Below are 18,940 nucleotides of genomic sequence, written 5' to 3' on the forward strand. Positions count from 1 at the left end.
CACTCACAAGGTGGTCTTGCAGTGTATGTCACTGATGCACTGAGAGATGAGCTGTCTGAGGATTAGTGTGCTGCTAAGTGATTGGTTTTCCTGTGTCAGCTCAGCTCAGACTTTAGGATAGCTTTGGTGTAAGGAGCATTTGGCCCTCAGTGGGGGAATAATGTGTGTGCCCCTCTCTGTTCAGGAACCGGGGCACTGTGCAGATTTCCATCCCAGCGGAGCAGTGGTCGCCATAGGAACACACTCGGGCAGGTAAGCCACTTCCAGCTGAGCTGTGATGACAGGAAGTGTAAAGGAGACAGTTTAATACAGTGCACCTTAAAATTGGAATTCATTTGCTTTTTATTCTTTCTGCTTGAGGTTGTGGAACCTAAAAAGCATGGCAGAAGGGGGAGAGCATCTTGTATGCGTTAGATGAGGACAGAAGAATTGTTTGATTATTGTTAAACTGGTTTGGTTTTTTAAGAACTCTTTAAATGAAATCCCAGATCTTGATTTTTGTTTTTTTAAACCTTTTTTTTTTGCAGTGATTTCCATGAGAACTCCTTGTTGTCTTTTCCAAGTATCCTATATTTCAATGTTATGTGCATGTTACATTTCTTTGTAAGACAGGTACAGTACAGTTCTTGTCTTTCCCAGGTCAAACACTTGCAACCTTTTAAACTGAGGTGGAGAAGCAAGTGAACAGACTGGTATTTTCATTTCTGTGTAAGACAGAGTTCAGCATGGCACATTGCTGCACTGAAGTGATACTGAACTGTCCCTATTCTTCCTGAAGTCATTGTGCCTTTGCAAGCTCTCAAAGCACAAACTGAATCATTTTAACTTGGGCTTCTTACAGTGGGGGAAAAAAGTTATTTCATAGTCAAACTCTGGCTTGGTAAAATCTCCCAGGAAAGGAGTACCAATGTACCAATTAAAAGAAAAAACAGGATGTTCTTAGCATTAGAAAGGTGAGAGGAGCCCATATTAAATCTACTAGCATTTTTGTTCTGTTTTTCAGTTATACCTCATGGTTGACATCTTGATGATAAAATAATGCCTAATGCATGTAAGAAAATCGGGATTTTTTTGTGTGTGTTTAATTCGCCAACTAGAAGTTTTTTTATACCTAACCACATGCCTGAAAACCATTTGAAGTTTGGTTTTTAGAAACTGCTGAGCATATGCAACACTCTTAAAATTTCCTGGAAAAAAAGAAATGCTAAATGTTTTTAGGGTTTTTTTTTCTCCAAGATGAAGATGCAATCTGCACTAAATTCATTAGGTATAATATCAGGCTATAAAACCAAGTTTACCTTCTAGTAAAAACCTTGCTGAGCTCTTGTATGTTTGATTACCACATTGAACCTTTCCATTTTACAATTATAAACGTTAAATTGAACACGTGTTTCTATCTTCATTAAACAGAGCAGAAGATACAGGCCTAAGAGTACTTGAAACAGGGAAAAGAAGGTCAGGCTATGTTTCTTCAGAGTTTTCAGCCGCTTTTGAACTTACATTAAAGCACAGTCAAGGCCACATTGCATGGCCAGAGCATTCAGTCTGTTGCTTTTGGTTGACTTTTTTTTCCCCTCTCCTGGAGCATTTAGTGTTATATTTTAAGTTTGGTACATTCAGTTTAAATTCTTATTTTTAATTTACTTGAGGCAACCAGTTTATACTGTATTCAAGAAGTTTATGATGATGGCCTTGGGGTTTTTTTGGGTTTTCTTTACCCTCAGTAAAAAGGGTTTTTAAGCAGTTATATTTTCACCATTATATTTTAGTGTGTTCTGAAATTGTATGATTCAATGATGGGTTTGAGATACACAAATGAAACTGAACTGAAGTGAGACCTGGTAAGTTTATAAGCGGATGAGAAATAAATGGAGTTGAGTCAAGATAAACAAAACAGTTTTAAAATTACTGCCTACCCAGCAGCATCATGCAGTGCTTTCTGTGCCAGAAAATCTGGTCCAAGGGAGTTATTTCCCAAGGAATGAGGGCTGCATGATATATCTCGATTAACATAGGAAAAAATAATCTCAAACCCATAACACATCTTTTAATAATTTTATTAATAGCCTAAAAATCTTAAAGCAAGTATTAAACGAGTCTAATCTATTTAGAACTCAGTAAACCCAAACCTTGCATGTGTCTGTTACCATTCTAGAGCTGCTCAGCTTTCTGTACAGAGGTCAGTAAGACAGGGGCAAGGAATGGAGCACTAAGAAAGTTGGGTTTGATGGTTAAAATTGTGACATCAAAAGAAAACTGAATTTTCTACCTTTTTTCCCATTCTTGTCTGTTGCTTCACAGTAGTGTGTTTTTTATCAGCCAAGCATCAGGCTTTTGGTGGGTTTTTCACATATCTCTTCCCATGATAAATGTTTTAGTATCATTTCCCCTTCTGGGCTGTCTGCAAAAGGTCTACTGCAGGTTTTGTTACCACTTCTTTAAATACCCACTTGTGGACCTGATCATCAGTTGTTTGGGAGTACTAATTATTTTTTGTGGATCCTGCTGCTTGCTGAAAAGGCACAGCTGGAAAGCTAAAAAAGATTTTTTTCAAGGCAGTATTCAGATCCTTTTGCCATGCTTCCAGTGGCACTATTTGCAGGGAAGTAGACCTTTCTGTGTCTAATCATGTAGAATATCTAAAGTACTAAGCATATTAGTATTCAAAGGCACTGTGGAAAAATAGACTAACAAGATTCTAACAGAAGTGCTAACATTTGGTAAGAAAACTGAAGGCTGAAGGGCCAGGTTAGTGTAAGCCAGAGCCACAAGGAGGTAAGCCAGGCCTATAGAGCTACACATTACCTGCTTTCAGCAGTCTGTGGCGTGTGGGGTTGGGGTGTTTTTACGGTTGTTCAGTTTGATTTCTTTCATGTGGTTCTCTAACCACAAGCTGGTTTTAAGCCATTGGGACCAGGCTGCTTTCCAGATGCCTAGCTGTCGGACACCGGAGGAGCACAAGCTGGAATCTCATCCCCACCCACAGAAAGCAATGAGTGATGTTGTTCCTGGAGTTCATTTTACAGCTTTGTTATGGGATAAATGGTCCTAGGTTTAACAATGTTCCACTGAGTTCACTAGGAGACAGAGGGTGGAATCCCCTTGCTCATTTCCACAGTGTGTGAGCTTGCCATTTGCCATTAGGGATAGAAACCTGCCTGTGGCATATGTACATGGCTGTGAGACCAGAGGTTTGGAGCAAAGAGATTAAATTCTGAGTACAGCTTCAATGTATTCAGCCATATTGACACCTGGTTTTGTGATCTGCATGTATGAATGCATATTTTTATTAAATTGTCATTGTCTCTGTGTTGCTAATGTTCACTGTATTCAGGAGTTAGGTGGGCATCAGACCCATGGTAAAATGCTCAGGTTCTGTTATCTCGCACATCTTGCTGTCCATTTTGGTCTATGTGCCAGTAAGTTTTTGTAAGCATCTGTGGGCGTTTCATGTATGCCTCATAAGTATAAACTGCAGGTTAAAAGTTATTGTTAAATAATAAAAAACGCAATTAATCACCTTAGTAATCATCCAAGCAAGAAATAGAAAATAAAATGCTAGTTTATTAACCATCAAATTCTAGTGAATGGTTGGTTATTCCTTCTTAGGTTAATAAAATTATTCATAGAAATGAAAAGGATTGAGAGAAAAATACCAGACTAGAATATAATTTGTGTTTACAATGAGTATGGAAATGTTTTACACTTCCATCTACTACTTCTATTTTTTTTTTTAACTTTCCTTTATGAAAATTGAAAGATCAGTTTTGATATAAAAACTTATCTTCAAGGTAGGGAAGAAGTGGAATGAAATTCAGCTGTAGGCTGAATGATGATAAGATGCAATCATATTATTTGTTTAGTGGCATGTTTATCATCCAGTGGACATTTTGGTGATTATTACAGTGTTCAGGGAAGGGATAAAAATTGAATGGTATTTAGAATCTTTTATGTATTGTTCACTGAAACTTGTATTGCTTTGTGAACCAGAAAAGTGCTCCATTAAAAACAGATGTTCTCTCTGCTGCCCTTGAGGGGCTACCATAAGAAGATGAAGGCAGGCTCTTTTGTTTGTTTATTTTTTTTTGTTTGTTTAGTGGAAGTGGTACTTACTGGAATTCTCTTCTCTCTAGGTGGTTTGTTTTGGATGCAGAAACGAGGGATCTGGTTTCAATACACACTGATGGCAACGAACAGCTTTCAGTGATGCGCTACTCAGTAGGTAGGCAGACTTGTACAGTCAGAGTAATTCTGATAAACCAGATGGATGTTCTGTTAAATGGTTTTAAACTAGTCCCCAGGCATTAGAAAAGACACAGCTTTGAAAAAATGATTTCAGATGCTTAATATGGAACTGAGGATTTGCTTGCAGATTTGTTTGTGTGGGCTAAATCCTGGAATTTTGTAACTGCAAGCATCACCATCACCTTTCTCAGCCTTTTCTTCATGTTAAACTCTGCTGTTATTATAAATGTTAGCTTTGCTCCCCCCCAAAAAAAAGTTCTCAACTAAATGGTTGACAGGTTAGCAGAAAGGTCTGTAAAAAGCTTAATATTTCAGTGAAATTTTAATATCCTTCTCAGTTAATTTTCAAATTTAATAATGCAAACCCATAAAATTAAGTTCGTGTCTGTCTGAAAATCAGAGCTGTTTGTCAAGTGTTTGCTCTGGGATTACATGGAGTCCAAACCACTGTTGAGTCTCCTCTTTAGATGTGACATGACAAATCAGCAGAGGCTGACTCCTCTCTGTTAAAACAGGATGGAAGAACACCCTTGTAAATCTTTTTCTTGTTTGCTTTTGGCTCACATGCCATGTCAGTGAGCAAAATGTTCCTCTGCTGCTGCCACATGTGCCAAGCACAGCAATTTATTTTATATCACTGATGTTCATTGACACTAGGGGTGTTTGATTGTAATTTATGGCAGCTCTTGTCCACATACATTTTTTAAAAGGAGACAAAGTAGAATAGAAAAATGCTTATAATGTTTGAATGTTCCACATCTTTAGACATCTAGTGCTGATTTATATGCAGTCCACACCTCCAAAGTTAAGCTATCCGTAAATACTCTTCTGCATTTTTATGATGCGTAAAACTCAAGTCTGCCTGTTGTCAACAGCTTTCAGAAATCCCGTGCAGTCTGAGGGTTTATATCCTGTCCACTGAACACTTATTCTAGAAAACAGCAGAAGTGAAAGAACTTGTCCAAAACACATACCCACAAAGTAAACAGATACAGCTGAAAAGCAACGTAGTGTAAACAGCTATGAATCCTTCAGTACAATTCATAAGGAGTAGTTTAACTGAGACTGTTGTCTTAGCAATAAACCTTAAATAATTAAACTTCACAAGGCAAATATTCTATTTATTTATATCAAATATTCTGTGTTGTAGATGGCACCTTACTTGCAGTTGGATCCCACGACAACTTTATTTACCTCTACGTAGTAACAGAAAATGGAAGAAAGTATAGCAGATATGGAAAATGCACTGTAAGTTTTGGAGCATGTATAATCATTTACATGATCATTGCATCATGTACATGCATTTTGCTGTTACACATACATTTAGATGTTAAGCAGTGAAAACTCTCTCCAGATTGATGTTTTTCCCTTTTGGTTATATGTTTTATAGGGGTTTTTTCAGAATTTGATTGATTTTAAACTTCAGTCTCTGATGGGTGCTGCAGCTCTTAGTGTGCAGTGATTGCTTTTGCATCAGACATAACTAATTTATCAGACTATTGCCTTTTTTCTCTGAAATGGAAAATTAGCAGTAAGTTGGAGAAATGCCTTGTACCTATATGCTGCAACTTGTTCAAGGAAAATACTACATTTGTTTGGGGATATTTTCCTCCTATTGGTAAAGTACTTTTTGAACCAACATAATATTAGGGTGGTGTAATTCCATTAGAATGTGTAGTCTTGGAGGCTGCAAATATACACTGATTTCAGTTGTAATTCTTACTACAAAATTTGAACTTGAGGGATATGGCCCAGGGTAAATAGATCTAAGTGTAGCACAGGTAATGGAGTTTGTTGTTATTGTTACACTTGGATGAGGTTGTCTGAGTGCTAAAAAGACATACTGTTTTTTTCCATAGGTGTTTAGTTATCTAACATTCTGGCCTTAAGTTCAGCCATCTCTTTAGGTTAGTAGAAATATGTACATAATGAAAAAGTGAAACTTAATGGGATTTGCAAATTATATCATAAGAATAGGTTCACCTTTGAAGTGTGACACACGTTGCTAGAGCACTGGGGTTGGAGCAGCCTGTGTGCAGCTGTTGTGGGGGGCACAGGGCTGCCAGGGCAGGCAGCAGCACTGGGTTTGCCCTATCCCTGCCTGAGCTCACGCAGTGGGGAAAAGGCAGAGCCCACAGGGAGCTCAGACCAGGGCCCCAGTAGGGCTGGTGGGGATGGCAGTGGATGTCTGCACCTCAGTACAGCATTTCACCTCATCACTCATTTTTTTAACCACAGAATATAAAATCACTTGGAGATAGCTAATCCTAACGTACATAATATTTAGCTTGCTATGTATTTCAAGGTCTCTGTGAGTTTTTTGAAGACGTATAAGATCATTATTATGCATGTGGACAGAGCATATTGCAATTTAAACCAACATCTGTATGTCCCTCTATCCCGTTGCCTTGGCAAGAAAGGGGTTTGTAAAAACTGGTGTGGGAGAACTGAGCATTGTTATACCCAGGCAGAAGTGTCCAGGCTTCAGAGCAGATTTCTGTTATCGTTCTCATTTCAGTGTGAGTGACTGCATGTAGAATACAGAAGCAGCAGCATGATTAGTGTCAGAGCTGAGCTCCCTGCCCCTCCCAGCCAGTGCAGAAGGCAGCCACGTGGAGCTGCCTGGAGCTCACTGCGAGGCTGGTGATCCCATTTTGCTTGCCCTGAGCCTCCCCTGTGCTCCCTGCCAGCATCTGGCGGGTCCATACCAGCTTGATGCTAAGCAGGGAGACAACCAGCCATGCTCGGGACCCGGAGCGCTCTCCTGGCACTGCATCCTTCTGGCATTCTGTCATTCAGTAGCCTCACGGGTGACCTCCAGATAGTATGACTCAGTCCTCCTGGTAGTCAACTTCTGGTTGCTTCTTCCAGCTTGAATACATTATTTGAATTCTTTCAGAAGGATTTTATCTACTGAACCATCATTAGCTGGTGCATAAGGGCTGTATGCCCCCTGTTAGGTTTAAATCCCCTCTCAGTCACAACCAGGCATTCTGCTGCTGCTAGAGAGGCAAATCTGTGACCTGTGGGCCTGCTTCCACAGTGAGGGATAGTGCTGGCTATGATCAGAACTTCAGATGAGCCAAAACAACCATTTTGACTAGTGCAGCTGTTTTTTGAGGGCTCCAGCTATGCAGTCAGCAGTGTGAGGGTATGGGCTGGGGCTGAACTTGCAGCACGTCAGCAGTTCCCGGTAGCTGGTGCTCTCTCCGTTTGCCTTGCATCAGAGATATCTTTAGCAAAGGAGGAGTAAGTGCTGTGCATTTACTCAGAGGGCTGTGGGGTGAAAGCCACACAGACAGCCACTCTGAAGTACTTGGTACGCTGGATTTAACCTGAAATGATCAGTGTGCCTGTTCTAGAGGCTGTAGGCATTTTGAACTTCGCAGCACTGAAGTCTGAAGCAGATAAACACTGCCAATGGAGGAAAGAGTTTCCATTTAGTCAGATAGTTTTCTTAGCTGGTGATAATATGAATAATTGCATTCATTGTATATAAAGGTACAGAAAAGGAGAGACTAAAATGTTGCCTTATTGGTGGGCAGCTGCCAAAGAAAGATTTTAATAGAAAACGGGATCCTCCTACTGAAAATATGATAACAATGTTGTGTTCCAGTTCATCATATGGTGATCACTTGCCTGAAGGGATTTTGCAGCCTGGAGCCCCCTGGGCAATTGCTTTGTTCCTTCCCCCCACTGCCGCCCCCAGGAATTTTAACAGCTGCCAAATGTCTGGCAGGATTTAGTAAATGACTGACCAATTCTTTTCCATGTTGGAGTTCGATTGCAAATTGGAAGGCTTGGAAAATAAGGGGGGGAGAGGAAAATCCTAGCCAATTGTGCACTTCTTTTTTTTAATACCAGGTTTGCATGTCAGTATCACGCGTGTCACCCTTGACTGCAAACCAGTTATGTCAATACACAATTCCTCTGCTTGAGGCAGAGGCTACCTCATAAGTAAACAAATCATAAAGGGCAGTTTTTCTCCTAAATGTTTTTGCAGTCTCTCACAGAGTATCTGGGCCTGGGGAGATGGGACAGGGGTGTGTTTCTCCATGTAATTCTGGAAGCAATCAGGATCTCTTAGAGTTCTCTGAGGAAGAAGTTGGCATGGTGGGTGGCACAGCAGCCAGGGCAGAGCTTCTGCATGGCCCTGGCGTGGCTACTGCAGGCTGGGCCAAGAGACCCTGTGGGGGTTGAGGGACACCTTGTTCATAATGCCCACTGAGGGAAGGCCGTGGATTGACACCTGTCAGTCAAGAAAGTGGCAGTTGGTTGCCTGGCAGAATGACTGAAGCGGAGAAAATGGATGATCTTGCAAGGGGAAAAGGAGCAGTGAGAAGAAACAGAAGGGTGGAAGAGTGACATGGACATTACTTTTATTAATTCCCTACACATGATGTCTACCTTTTATCAATTTGTGGCTTCTCTGGAGCCTTTCATAGCTTGATTATTACTATTATTATTACTCTTACTTCCTTCAAAAAACTTCTGGGCACAGAAAAAATACTCTGTCCAGCTGCATTTATCATCTTCCTCAAAACCAAAGCGGGGTGTTTAACCCTCAGTGTGCTCTTGATGGTGATAACTAAACAACTAGACCAAAGGGTTTTAATTCTTAATATAGATGACCCAGTTCCTATAGGACAGACACCTTTCAAAGCCGGTGCTAACATGTTGCAGTGTAAAAAGCACAGCAGAAACTTTCACCAAGCTTTGAAGTGTATTCTTGTAACACCAGTCCCTGATCTTGTACTTCTGCATGGTGGTTGTTAACCAAGGTATCCTAAGGTTTTAGGATGAGCAAGGGTTATTTGCCTGAGTGTGCATTTAATGGAAGTTGTTTTAAATGGATAGAGAAAAAAAAAGTCCTATCTGTCACTTCTTTGTTAGGATCTAAAACTGATCCTTGCTTTTCTCAATTAGCAGCAATGTCTTATGTTCCTAATTTCGGTATAAACTGGAGTCCATCCATAGTTTAGCATCATGCCTTCTAGGAGTAAATCATTCTGGAGTCCAGGAGGGCTGGGATTTACAAGGGAGTGTGGCAGAGGCACGATGCCCAGCCTGCCTTTGTTTAGCTGTTAGCCAGTGTGGCACTGTGAGTAAGGAGCCTTTAAAGGAGCACAAGTGAACTGCAGCAGACCTGGAGTTGGTGGGAAGGTGATTTTTTTTTGCTGTTAGCTGTCCCATCTGTGGGGGCAACTTCTGCTTCACTTTAAAATCAAGTGTTTCACACTGATGTTACTGTATTCTTCTTCAGGGACATTCCAGCTATATTACACACCTTGACTGGTCCCCGGACAACAAGTATATAATGTCAAACTCAGGAGACTATGAAATACTATATTGTAAGTATGAAATTAAGTACACTGGAAACAGAAATATGTATTAGCTGTCAGAGTATTTAGAAAAGTGTGTTTGATCACGACTGTACAAAATGCTTACTGACAAAGGGACTGATTTGAACTTGTGTAACCTGATATCTTGATGTTATTCAGAGCTGTGTATTACCTAATGGCAATGCCAAATATAGCTTACTTCTTTACAAGGTCATAAATCAGTTTAACAGCATAGAATTTACAGAACAAGTGGCTCTACGGGTTGATGTTGGCCAAAAGTTCTGTAGATTGAAAATAATATATACAGTTGTCTAATTAGTGTCAACAATACCAGTTATTTTGGGGGAATAAAATCAGTGGGCCTGTGCCACAGTTCTCTTCTGGGGTTTCTTGTTTGAAACTTTGTCTTGGCTGGTGGTGGTGGAAACTAAGAAAAGCAGTAATGAGTTTAATGAGTTAGTGGTAATAATGTTTTTGTGTTTGTCTTTTTTTAATATGTGAAAACATGAATATAACACATAGTGGTTATGCCAGAAGTTCAACCTGAGTAGTGCATGTCAGTCTGCTTTTAAATTGTTTTTTTACTCTTGTCTTCCTATGGCTTTAACTAGATCCAAGAGGATTGTAGTATTTTCCCTGTACAGGCAAGAATAGCCAGCAGTTTAAATGTCTGTCACCTTAACATGGTTTTTCTGCCTGTAAAAACTTAGGTTTCAAATCTAGATAGTGCAGTCTATCAAAAGGAAGTGTTGGTGCTTATAATTTCATGTGTAGGGAAGGAAAGAACCGTGACCCATTGTTACTGGCTTGGTGTATTGCAAGACAACCTTTCCTTTTCTAGTTAAAAGTTGAAAAGTACTCTAAGGCTTCTCTGGCAGTAGTTGCTCACTGTTTTAAAAGCACAGCTTCCTGAATGATTTATTGAATTTTAGCACATCAGTGGAGCTGGTAGGAAGAAGAAATTATTATATTAAAGACTCTATTAAAGCATTTTGTAGAGTTAGTAGCAGAGTACTTAAATTGCAGGGAAGTGTTTTTGAGGTTATGCTATCAGAAGAAGGAAATGAGAAGTAAATATGACTCATAAAAACCAAGTAAAGCTTCAAGTATCTGGAGTTTGATAAAAGAGTGCTGGTCTGTCTTCGCTCCTACAATGTAATTCCAGGTTGGATTTAAGATGCATTTCTTTTCTCCATTAGCATCTCTTCAAAGAGCACATATGTAAATAAAATTTTGCATTGCATAACTCATCATTCACTTTTTTTTTATAGGGGACATTCCAAGTGGCTGTAAGCTAATCAGGAATCGTTCTGACTGTAAGGATATAGATTGGACAACGTACACTTGTGTGCTAGGCTTCCAGGTGTTTGGTAAGCACTGTTTAACTTACTTTTAAGCTACTAACGCTATGCTGTTGTGTTTGTTTGCTTCAGTTTGTCATTAGAAGTACACTGTTAATGGTTATTAAGGGATGGCGCTGAGATCACAGACCAAAGTGACTGACCACAATATTTGTCTGTGATAAAGTGCACCAAGTGTTCTATAGACAATGTACAATTGATTTCTGTTTAGTTCTTGAAGTTTGGGGATTGACTCTCCCAGTCATTTTTGGCTACCAGTGTTGGAGGAGCTGAAGCAAAAAGCTTTTATGGCACATGTGCATTCTCCTTTGCTTACCTTGTTTGGGGACAGGAGCAAGAGTGCGTGAGTGTAGGTTATAGTTCATAACTTAAAATCATGACAGCACTTTGATACCTGTAGTCAAAGGTGAGTAATATACTCTGTTCGTAAAAATGCTTTAAACAGATTTTTACCTAGTAGTTTATTTTTAAAATGTACAAACACAATTTAAAAAGCTGACAGATCTGGTTTTAATAGTACTGTTTTAGACTGTGGCAAAACAGTTCAAATTGCTTTTGCTGAAGGCAGCTTTGTTGGCCATAAATGAGGACCCCCTCTGTGAGGGGTTTAAAAGTAAGGTTCAGCCTCCCAGTGAAGTTGTGTGAGCAGGGTGCTGAACATCTCTTCCACCACTGAGATTAGGCACCTGCCTCTGTTCTTCATGTTGATGGAAATACCAAAAGCAAGTGAATTAGCAAATCCTTTAGAGGTGAGGATTAGGTCTACAAATCTTCTCTTCACAGCTACTAGGAGTTCAACTTTGTATACCAGTTTACATGTAGGGTAGAAGAAAATTAGTGAAGTGTGAATCCTTTCTGTAGCTTCTGACCCCTCTCGTGCATGTTCAAGGGCAAGGATTGAAGTTGGTGTGAGGGCTAACACTGGCACACTTGTGTGGCGTACTGGTTGGGTGGAGGGCATTTGTTGCTTAATAACCAGACATGATTTCCTTTTTGGATACCAAAGATTTGAGACAGAGTAGGAAAAATAAAGGGATCAGAGAAGGAAGCTGGCTAGTTGAGAGACTGCATAAATATTTCTGGGTTCTTTGGAGCTTGGTAGGTAGCAGAAATAAACATGAGCATGCTCTTTCTGGAGCTGAGTACTGTTGCTTATTGCTAGTTTGATGAAAATATTGGCTTCCATTAGCCTGAGAACTGTGAACCAGACTGTGTATTTGTAGGTGTTTTTATTCAGTGTGTCTGGGTGAAGTAGAAGGTGGATGGGTGTATCCTCCTGATGCTCTGTTCACGTTAGCCTAGGCTAACAAGGAATTGGACCACAGCAGTCATTTCTTCACTGGCTTTGCTACTGTGACTGAAATAATAGTGCAGCACAAAAGCCTTTTTTAAAATGGAGTATCAGAAGATTCAGGAGATGCCACAGAAAGTGAAAAGCAAAACTGATGCTAATATGATGTACTTCTATGGGGGCAAGGAAAACACTTTGTAAGGACTGCATATTCCTTCTGGAATAGGCTTGGAGCTGAAACATTTTACAGTCTTTTGCAGAGTACTTAAATCTATCAGAAACATGGAGGTAGCACACTCTGTTACAGCTGAACTTTTACCACTACATTTGGTGGTAGAGCAGAATCCCTGGGCTTTCCCAGAAGTGTCCTTTACTCCTGACACGAGAAGGTGAGATGTGGGAGTGCAGAAAGAGTTTGGTTTCACATCTAGACCACTGGCTTTGTCTTTTTAACAGCTGTTAGATAGAAGCTGCTATTACTGACTGGGGCCAGGCTGAGCTTGAACAGCTCCCATAACCACTGTTTTGAAAACCCATTTTACTTTTTGCTTTTAGAAAGTGGGTAAGTTTCCTGATCCTGTGTGCATTCTCTTTTGGATTAATACAAACTTTAACCACTCTGAATTAAGTTTTTAATTAGTCTCAACTGGTCTCAAAATCTTCAGTGTGCTGGAGGACCTGGGAATAAAGTAGATAAAGTTGATAGTGTAGTGGTATTCTGGGCAGAACAGAATATATTTAAACTTCCTAGCCAAGATTCATCACACCCTAATTTTGTACTGTCTGTTAGTCTGACACCCTTTGCAGAATCTTAAAATTACGGTTTTGCCTCAGACAAAGGGAAGTATTTTCCCATTAAATCAGACAGTGCAGCTAAGCCAACCTATCAGGTATTAGCTAGTCTGGCTTTGACCCAAAGGTCAGCTGGCTCAGGGATCCAGGCAAGCCAGGGGCTGCTCACTGATATTCAAGAGAGAGGGTTAAGTTTGTGGGATCTGGGCTTTGGTGGGGGGTATGTGTTCCACAATTCAGCTCTGTGGGTATCATGCCATAGGACCAGGCATCGTGCTGTTGTCAGCAGAAGGAGGAGGATGGAAGAGTGTGGTTTGGATGAGCATAGCATCCCTCCTTTTGGCAGCTGCTATTACTATTGGCTCAGTAGTGTCAGCACTCTGCACCCCAAACACTTGAAGTCACTCTCTGGTTTGCTGCACATTTCCCACAGTTTTGTCTGAACAGATACTTTTGAGAGGCTTACTGCTGTCTAGCAGAATTTATTAAAATTGAAGTGCTGCTTTCATGCCTTATAATAAAGTCCTATTATTTTTGGGGTTTTGTTATTTTTACAGTTATTAAGAATTTTTGCAGTTATATTAAGAACTCAAGACTCAGCCATATTAATGTCTTGGATTTTTTTCTTGTTTGCCTGATGCGTTGAAAGCAAATCCTGCTGTCATGACAAAAGGTTGCCTTACCTTTGGAGCTGCTAAAGGACTTTGTGAACATAAAAGATGCTTAATAAAAGCTTCAATCTTGAATATTAGTCCTTTTAATCTTAAATTAAAAAGAAGAGGAAATTAAAAATAAGAGGAAATTGCATAGTTCTTTGTCAGAGTCTGCCTAAGGTGGTAGCTGAAACGTCAGGCATTTATTACTCCCACATGATGACAGTACTTCATATATAGAATGAATGAGGAAAGGTAAAATTCATTCATGTTGAACTACTTGAAAATTCTTAAATAGTGTATCTTTTTCACTTTAATTTCACTGATGTGAGAACACTAAAATGTTTCTGAATACTTTCCTTAGCACTTCAAATCTTTATGTAGTAAATTACTGACAGTGCATCTTACTGGCGTTGTAACAAGTTTAACAACAATTTTGCCTTTGTTATTCTTCAGAGAAAATAAAGTTCTTACTCCACCCACTGAAGAATGGGAAAAAACAGCTTTAAGGTTAAATGCTATTTGCCATTTTGCTTAAAAACAAGAAGATAAGGCAATTCTGAGCTGGCTTTTTGTGCTGTATAAAACAGTAGACAGCATATGGTTTTTATTTTACTGAAGTCAGTGGCTGTAAGGGAGGAAAAAGATATTTTCATATCTGATACTCAACATCCCTCTTGGTCGATTGGGTTTTTAAGGGCGGGGGTGAAAAATGAGAGGGGAAAACTCCTCCTAACTCCTAGACCTAATCAGAAACCCAAGTCTGAGCTTAAAAACATGGTACCTTTGGCATAAATTAATATCTTAAAATCCCTTGCTTACCTTTTGTTCAGCTTTCCTTCCAGATGTGAATTGTCTGTTTTGTTATGGGACTCTCTAAGGTCTTTATGTTTTATTAAAAAAATTTTGTTAAGAGTCTCCCCTATCCCAAATTTGATCAGTGTTTTTCATCTAGCAAACATTGTTATTCTTTTGTCTAGACGTATCTGTGTCATTCTTTTGATTTAAAACCAGACTGAATTGTACTTAAGCACTTGACAACACTTACATCTATGAAACTTGCATGGGCTGGGTTTCTTTGCAGAGTATCATCAATCAGTTGTCTTCTTTGAGTTACACAAATGCTAAGATTTAAAATATAAGAAGTGAAATGAATTAAACCAGAGAAGAAACCAGTAGAACCATAATGTGCAGTACCTGAGTTTGTCCCATGCTTCAGCATCACTGCTGCTTTTAAAATGTCTGTGCATGAATGACAGTATCAAGAGTTACCAGTTTAAGCAGCAAACTTAATCTAAAGATAAGGTTTAAACAAGACTGAGGTTTTGAACAGGAAACATATCTTAAGCTCAAGATATTATCCTGGCTGAAACTCAGGATTTGGGAGAACAAGGTGGGGGAAGCAGCATTAGACTAACAAAATATTAATGACATTTAATGCATTTAATTCCATTTTCTAGCAGAATTTCTGTCTTACCTTTTGTTCATCTTGCCTTTTCTCACAGCTTTATAGGTTTTATTTTTGTTCATGAATTACCCGTTGATTTGTTTCCAAAACCACCATTACTGAATATCTGCTGTACTCCTTTCTAGGAGTTTGGCCTGAAGGATCAGATGGGACAGACATAAACGCCCTTGTCAGATCCCATAACCGAAAAGTGATAGCAGTTGCTGATGATTTTTGTAAGGTCCATCTCTTTCAGTATCCCTGTTCCAAGCCAAAGGTAAGTCTAGATCAGTCTAGTCCAGGTGCTTGTTTACACTGCCTGAAGCTTTCCATGCTTCCAGCACAATTGTTTTTGGAACCTGGCAGGCAAATACTCCTTTTATATCCAAGAACCCCCATTAATTTTACATATAAAATAGAAAGTGTAAAACAATATAAATATAAAACAATATACCTAACAGTGAAGTGTCAATAGTTATCCTTAAATTCTGGAGAGGAGGCCTGATGCTTTGTCTCTGCTGGCCTTAGTGTTAAGTCCATTACTTTCTCTATAAAGATCTAAATCTGTTCCAAGTTGCAAAGAGGAGAGGAAGTATTGTGGTGAAAAATCTAATATAAATATAATTCTTTACTCTTTTGTGAGCTAAGATCTCTCTTGGAAGGGCTAAGCAATAGTATTAGTAGTTTTAAATTTCCGTATCGTGGATCTCTTCTAGTCAACATGTGATTTATCTTTCTGCTTGTTTTCAATAGGCCCCGAGTCACAAATACAGTGCTCACAGTAGTCATGTGACAAATGTCAGCTTCACTCACAGCGACGGTCACTTGATTTCAACTGGAGGGAAAGACATGAGTATAATTCAGTGGAAACTTGTGGAGAAGGTAACTCTGCCACCAAATGACATTGTCCTGGATATTGGTGTCACCAAAGTGCCCATCCCTGCCAGTGAAAACGCTGTGCAGTCTCCTGCACACCTCCCACAGCCTTTTAACGAAATGAACCAAAATGAAAGCGTAACTGGCAGCTCTCCGGCTTCCTTGGAAAGCAACTTGGAGCAGTCTGCGGAGGCCAGCGAGGAGCACAGCGAGGAGCACAGCGAGGGGAGCAGTCTGGATCCCGCCGAGCCGAGCTACGAGGAGCCCTCCAACGAGCTGAGCGAGGAGCACAGCGAGTCCACGCTCACGGAAGAGCAGCAGGATAACTCACCGGTGTCTTAATGCTCCCAGCTCAGGCGGTTGTTCTTTTCCCTTGGTGTGCGTGCTTTCATTACAAGGGCGAGGGTTCAAATAGGGAAGAGTAGCTGAGATTCATGACCACTCCAGATTTTGAGTTTCAGTGAGATTTTTAGTCTGAGCTTCAGTTCAATGTGTGGAACCATCCCAAGGGCCTGGCTTGATGGTCTGTAGCAAGATCTGGTCGCAGTTAGTAGTGGACATTACCATAGATCCATTTCGATTTCAGTTCTGAAATTGCTGTCAGGAAGTGGCATGAAATACATACTGGAAAAAAGGTTAGCTCTGAGAATTAGCTGAAGTAGACCACCTTAACTATGTGAAAGTGCTTTCTAGAAGAACTGAGCTCATGGGGAACGCTGAGCTGTTCCAGCTGGGAAGCACTGTGCTGCTTTTTCCAGGTGCAAAGACAAACAGAATGAAAAAACCAACCAAAAAGCTCTTTGTAGGGCTGTTTTCCTTTGTTTTTTCTTGAGAAAAATAGAGGAAAAGTAATGTAACAATGCCACATGTATGGCGATGCCTTCTTGATCTAACACATATGCAATTTTCTAACACTACTAATTCCTCCTGGAGTCTGGATGTGTTCAAAGTTGGTCTGCCCTGGGTGCTGCTAGTTCTAAGGCAAATCCTGTCGAGGAACGGTGTCGGCTATTCCATTTTCACAGACTCTTTAGTAGCAGACTAACCAAATACTGGTGTTTCACTTTTCATGACCTGAAAGTTGACTTAAACTGTAGGACATAATTGTCTCTTCAAAGAATTGCTTGCCTAGAGAGTTGGAAACTTGAGAGAATCTGTACAGTGACTTTGATGTGAACAGCAGAGGAAGCATGACAAGAACACAGAAGTCAGATGGGCTCCAGAGTTAAACTTTAAGCCTTCAAGCAGAACTTGCTCCATCCCTAGTATGAAAAATATAAATACAGTTAACTTAAATTATTAAATTGGTGCTTAGAATTAGTAAGTTGATAATTTTTTTCTTCTGAATTTTTAGAGGTAATTCTTAAGAATCATTAAACTGCAATCTTTACTTTCTGTTTTTTCCCGTCTCCTTTAGCAGTTGTGATATAAGCATACAGTAATTTAGATGATGATGATGTGATTTTTTTGTTTTCCCTAGACTTGCTGATCTATTGTTTTTGTGATTTGATTTCCACCCCACCCCACCCCTGCCCAGGTTGCTCTAAGCCATGCAGCTCTCATGTGGCTATACCTGGCCAGTTACGGGATATCTTGGCATTTGTTATGCATTTGGAAAGTACTTTTTTTACGAAGCTTGTCAGATAGCTACATTTTTTCTTAAGTGCATACATTTCCTACTTTAAAAAAGATATAGATTTACTGGCAGATATCCATTTCCTATGTACTTGTTTATATTTTGATTACATAGAATTTTCTTTTTTAACTTGCTGCATTGTGCTGGTATTTTAGTTCTTAGTTAGAATATCATGTTTAGAAACTTTGGATGAGTTCATAAGTCTTAATTGTGCAAGCGTTTACGTGATTGTGCCATTCCAAAGTGCATCAAAACTGTCATTCCCTTACTAGTATCTTCTCAGGAGAAATGCTACAGATCAGGTATTTAGTCATCATTTGGAAAGACAAAAATAAATGGACTCCCAAAGGACATTTAGAACATTTATATATAAAATATATAAATATATATATACACACACATATATATATAGAAAAAAAATATCCTCTTGTTTACAACAGTTCCAGAGAACCTCAAAGTAGTTCCCTTCAGATGGAGGGAGATATGGATTCCAAGCAACCCATCTGTTTAAACTGTGCTCTGTACAAAGAGTTTTACTGGAGAGCTCTAGTATGCCTGACTTGCAAATTTGCCAAATAGCAGCAGTGGAAGATAAAGTTCATCAGCTCATCAAAGTTCTTGGTTACAAATGAGGAATATGCTGTAGGTTTAGAAAATAATCTTAGTAAAGGAGAGAGGATAGTAGAGCTAACGAGGCACAGAGAGCTCTCTGTCATTTTTATGAACTCCACATAAGCGACACATTTCTCTTTGGAACATCTATCACCTGGGGTTGCCATGTAAGTGAGAGTTAGAGTTGTGATATTCTTGTGTAGTTCAGAAGACTCTACTAATATGCAAAAAGCCTTACAGCTTTCAATTGCTGGCAACTACTGTTTAACAAATAATTAAATCTGTGATAATGGATGGAAATGGGTGGGATTATGTAACTGTAGATGTTTTAGAAAAATAATTGTGAATGAATTATGATTAAGAGTGTTTCATGTGAAGATGTTTGAGCCATTTCTATCTATCATGCATTCCTGTCTCAAGGCAGAAAACTTTGAAGATTAAAAAAAATAAAATAATCAAAATAAAATATTGCAGTGTCTTTCTCCATATCTGTTTTGGTTTCTTCTGCACATAAAATGGATTCTGTCATCACAGTTGCTGTCTGGGTCTGTGATTTTGAAGGAACTTTCTCAACGTGTGCTTTTTGATAACCTCCCAAGCTGTCTAAAATTAAGTTAACTCAGCATCGTGAATGTGTTGGCAGACCTGAATATTACTCTTGTTTATGTCTCAAAAATTCTATGAC

The 18,940-nt window shown here is 39.4% G+C and overlaps 1 protein-coding gene across 7 annotated transcripts in view; it reads left to right on the forward strand.

Annotated features, from left to right (window-relative positions):
• EML4 (EMAP like 4) overlaps nucleotides 1-18,723 on the forward strand; it is a 149,529-nt gene extending 130,806 nt beyond the window's left edge. For all 7 annotated transcript variants that reach the window (XM_042051457.1, XM_042051458.1, XM_042051455.1 and 4 more), the window contains 7 exons: nucleotides 185-252; nucleotides 4,134-4,222; nucleotides 5,396-5,493; nucleotides 9,509-9,596; nucleotides 10,859-10,957; nucleotides 15,278-15,408; nucleotides 15,885-18,723. In XM_042051457.1, the coding sequence (XP_041907391.1) occupies nucleotides 185-252; nucleotides 4,134-4,222; nucleotides 5,396-5,493; nucleotides 9,509-9,596; nucleotides 10,859-10,957; nucleotides 15,278-15,408; nucleotides 15,885-16,349 (1,038 nt within the window). In that variant the 3' untranslated portion in view covers nucleotides 16,350-18,723. The remainder of the gene's footprint in view (nucleotides 1-184; nucleotides 253-4,133; nucleotides 4,223-5,395; nucleotides 5,494-9,508; nucleotides 9,597-10,858; nucleotides 10,958-15,277; nucleotides 15,409-15,884) is intronic.
• Nucleotides 18,724-18,940: the final 217 nt, after the last annotated feature.

This window comes from Corvus kubaryi, unplaced genomic scaffold, assembly GCF_017639235.1.
Source record: "Corvus kubaryi isolate FWS band 111438036 unplaced genomic scaffold, C.kubaryi_AGA036_p1.0 76, whole genome shotgun sequence".
NCBI classification, from domain to species: domain Eukaryota; kingdom Metazoa; phylum Chordata; class Aves; order Passeriformes; family Corvidae; genus Corvus; species Corvus kubaryi.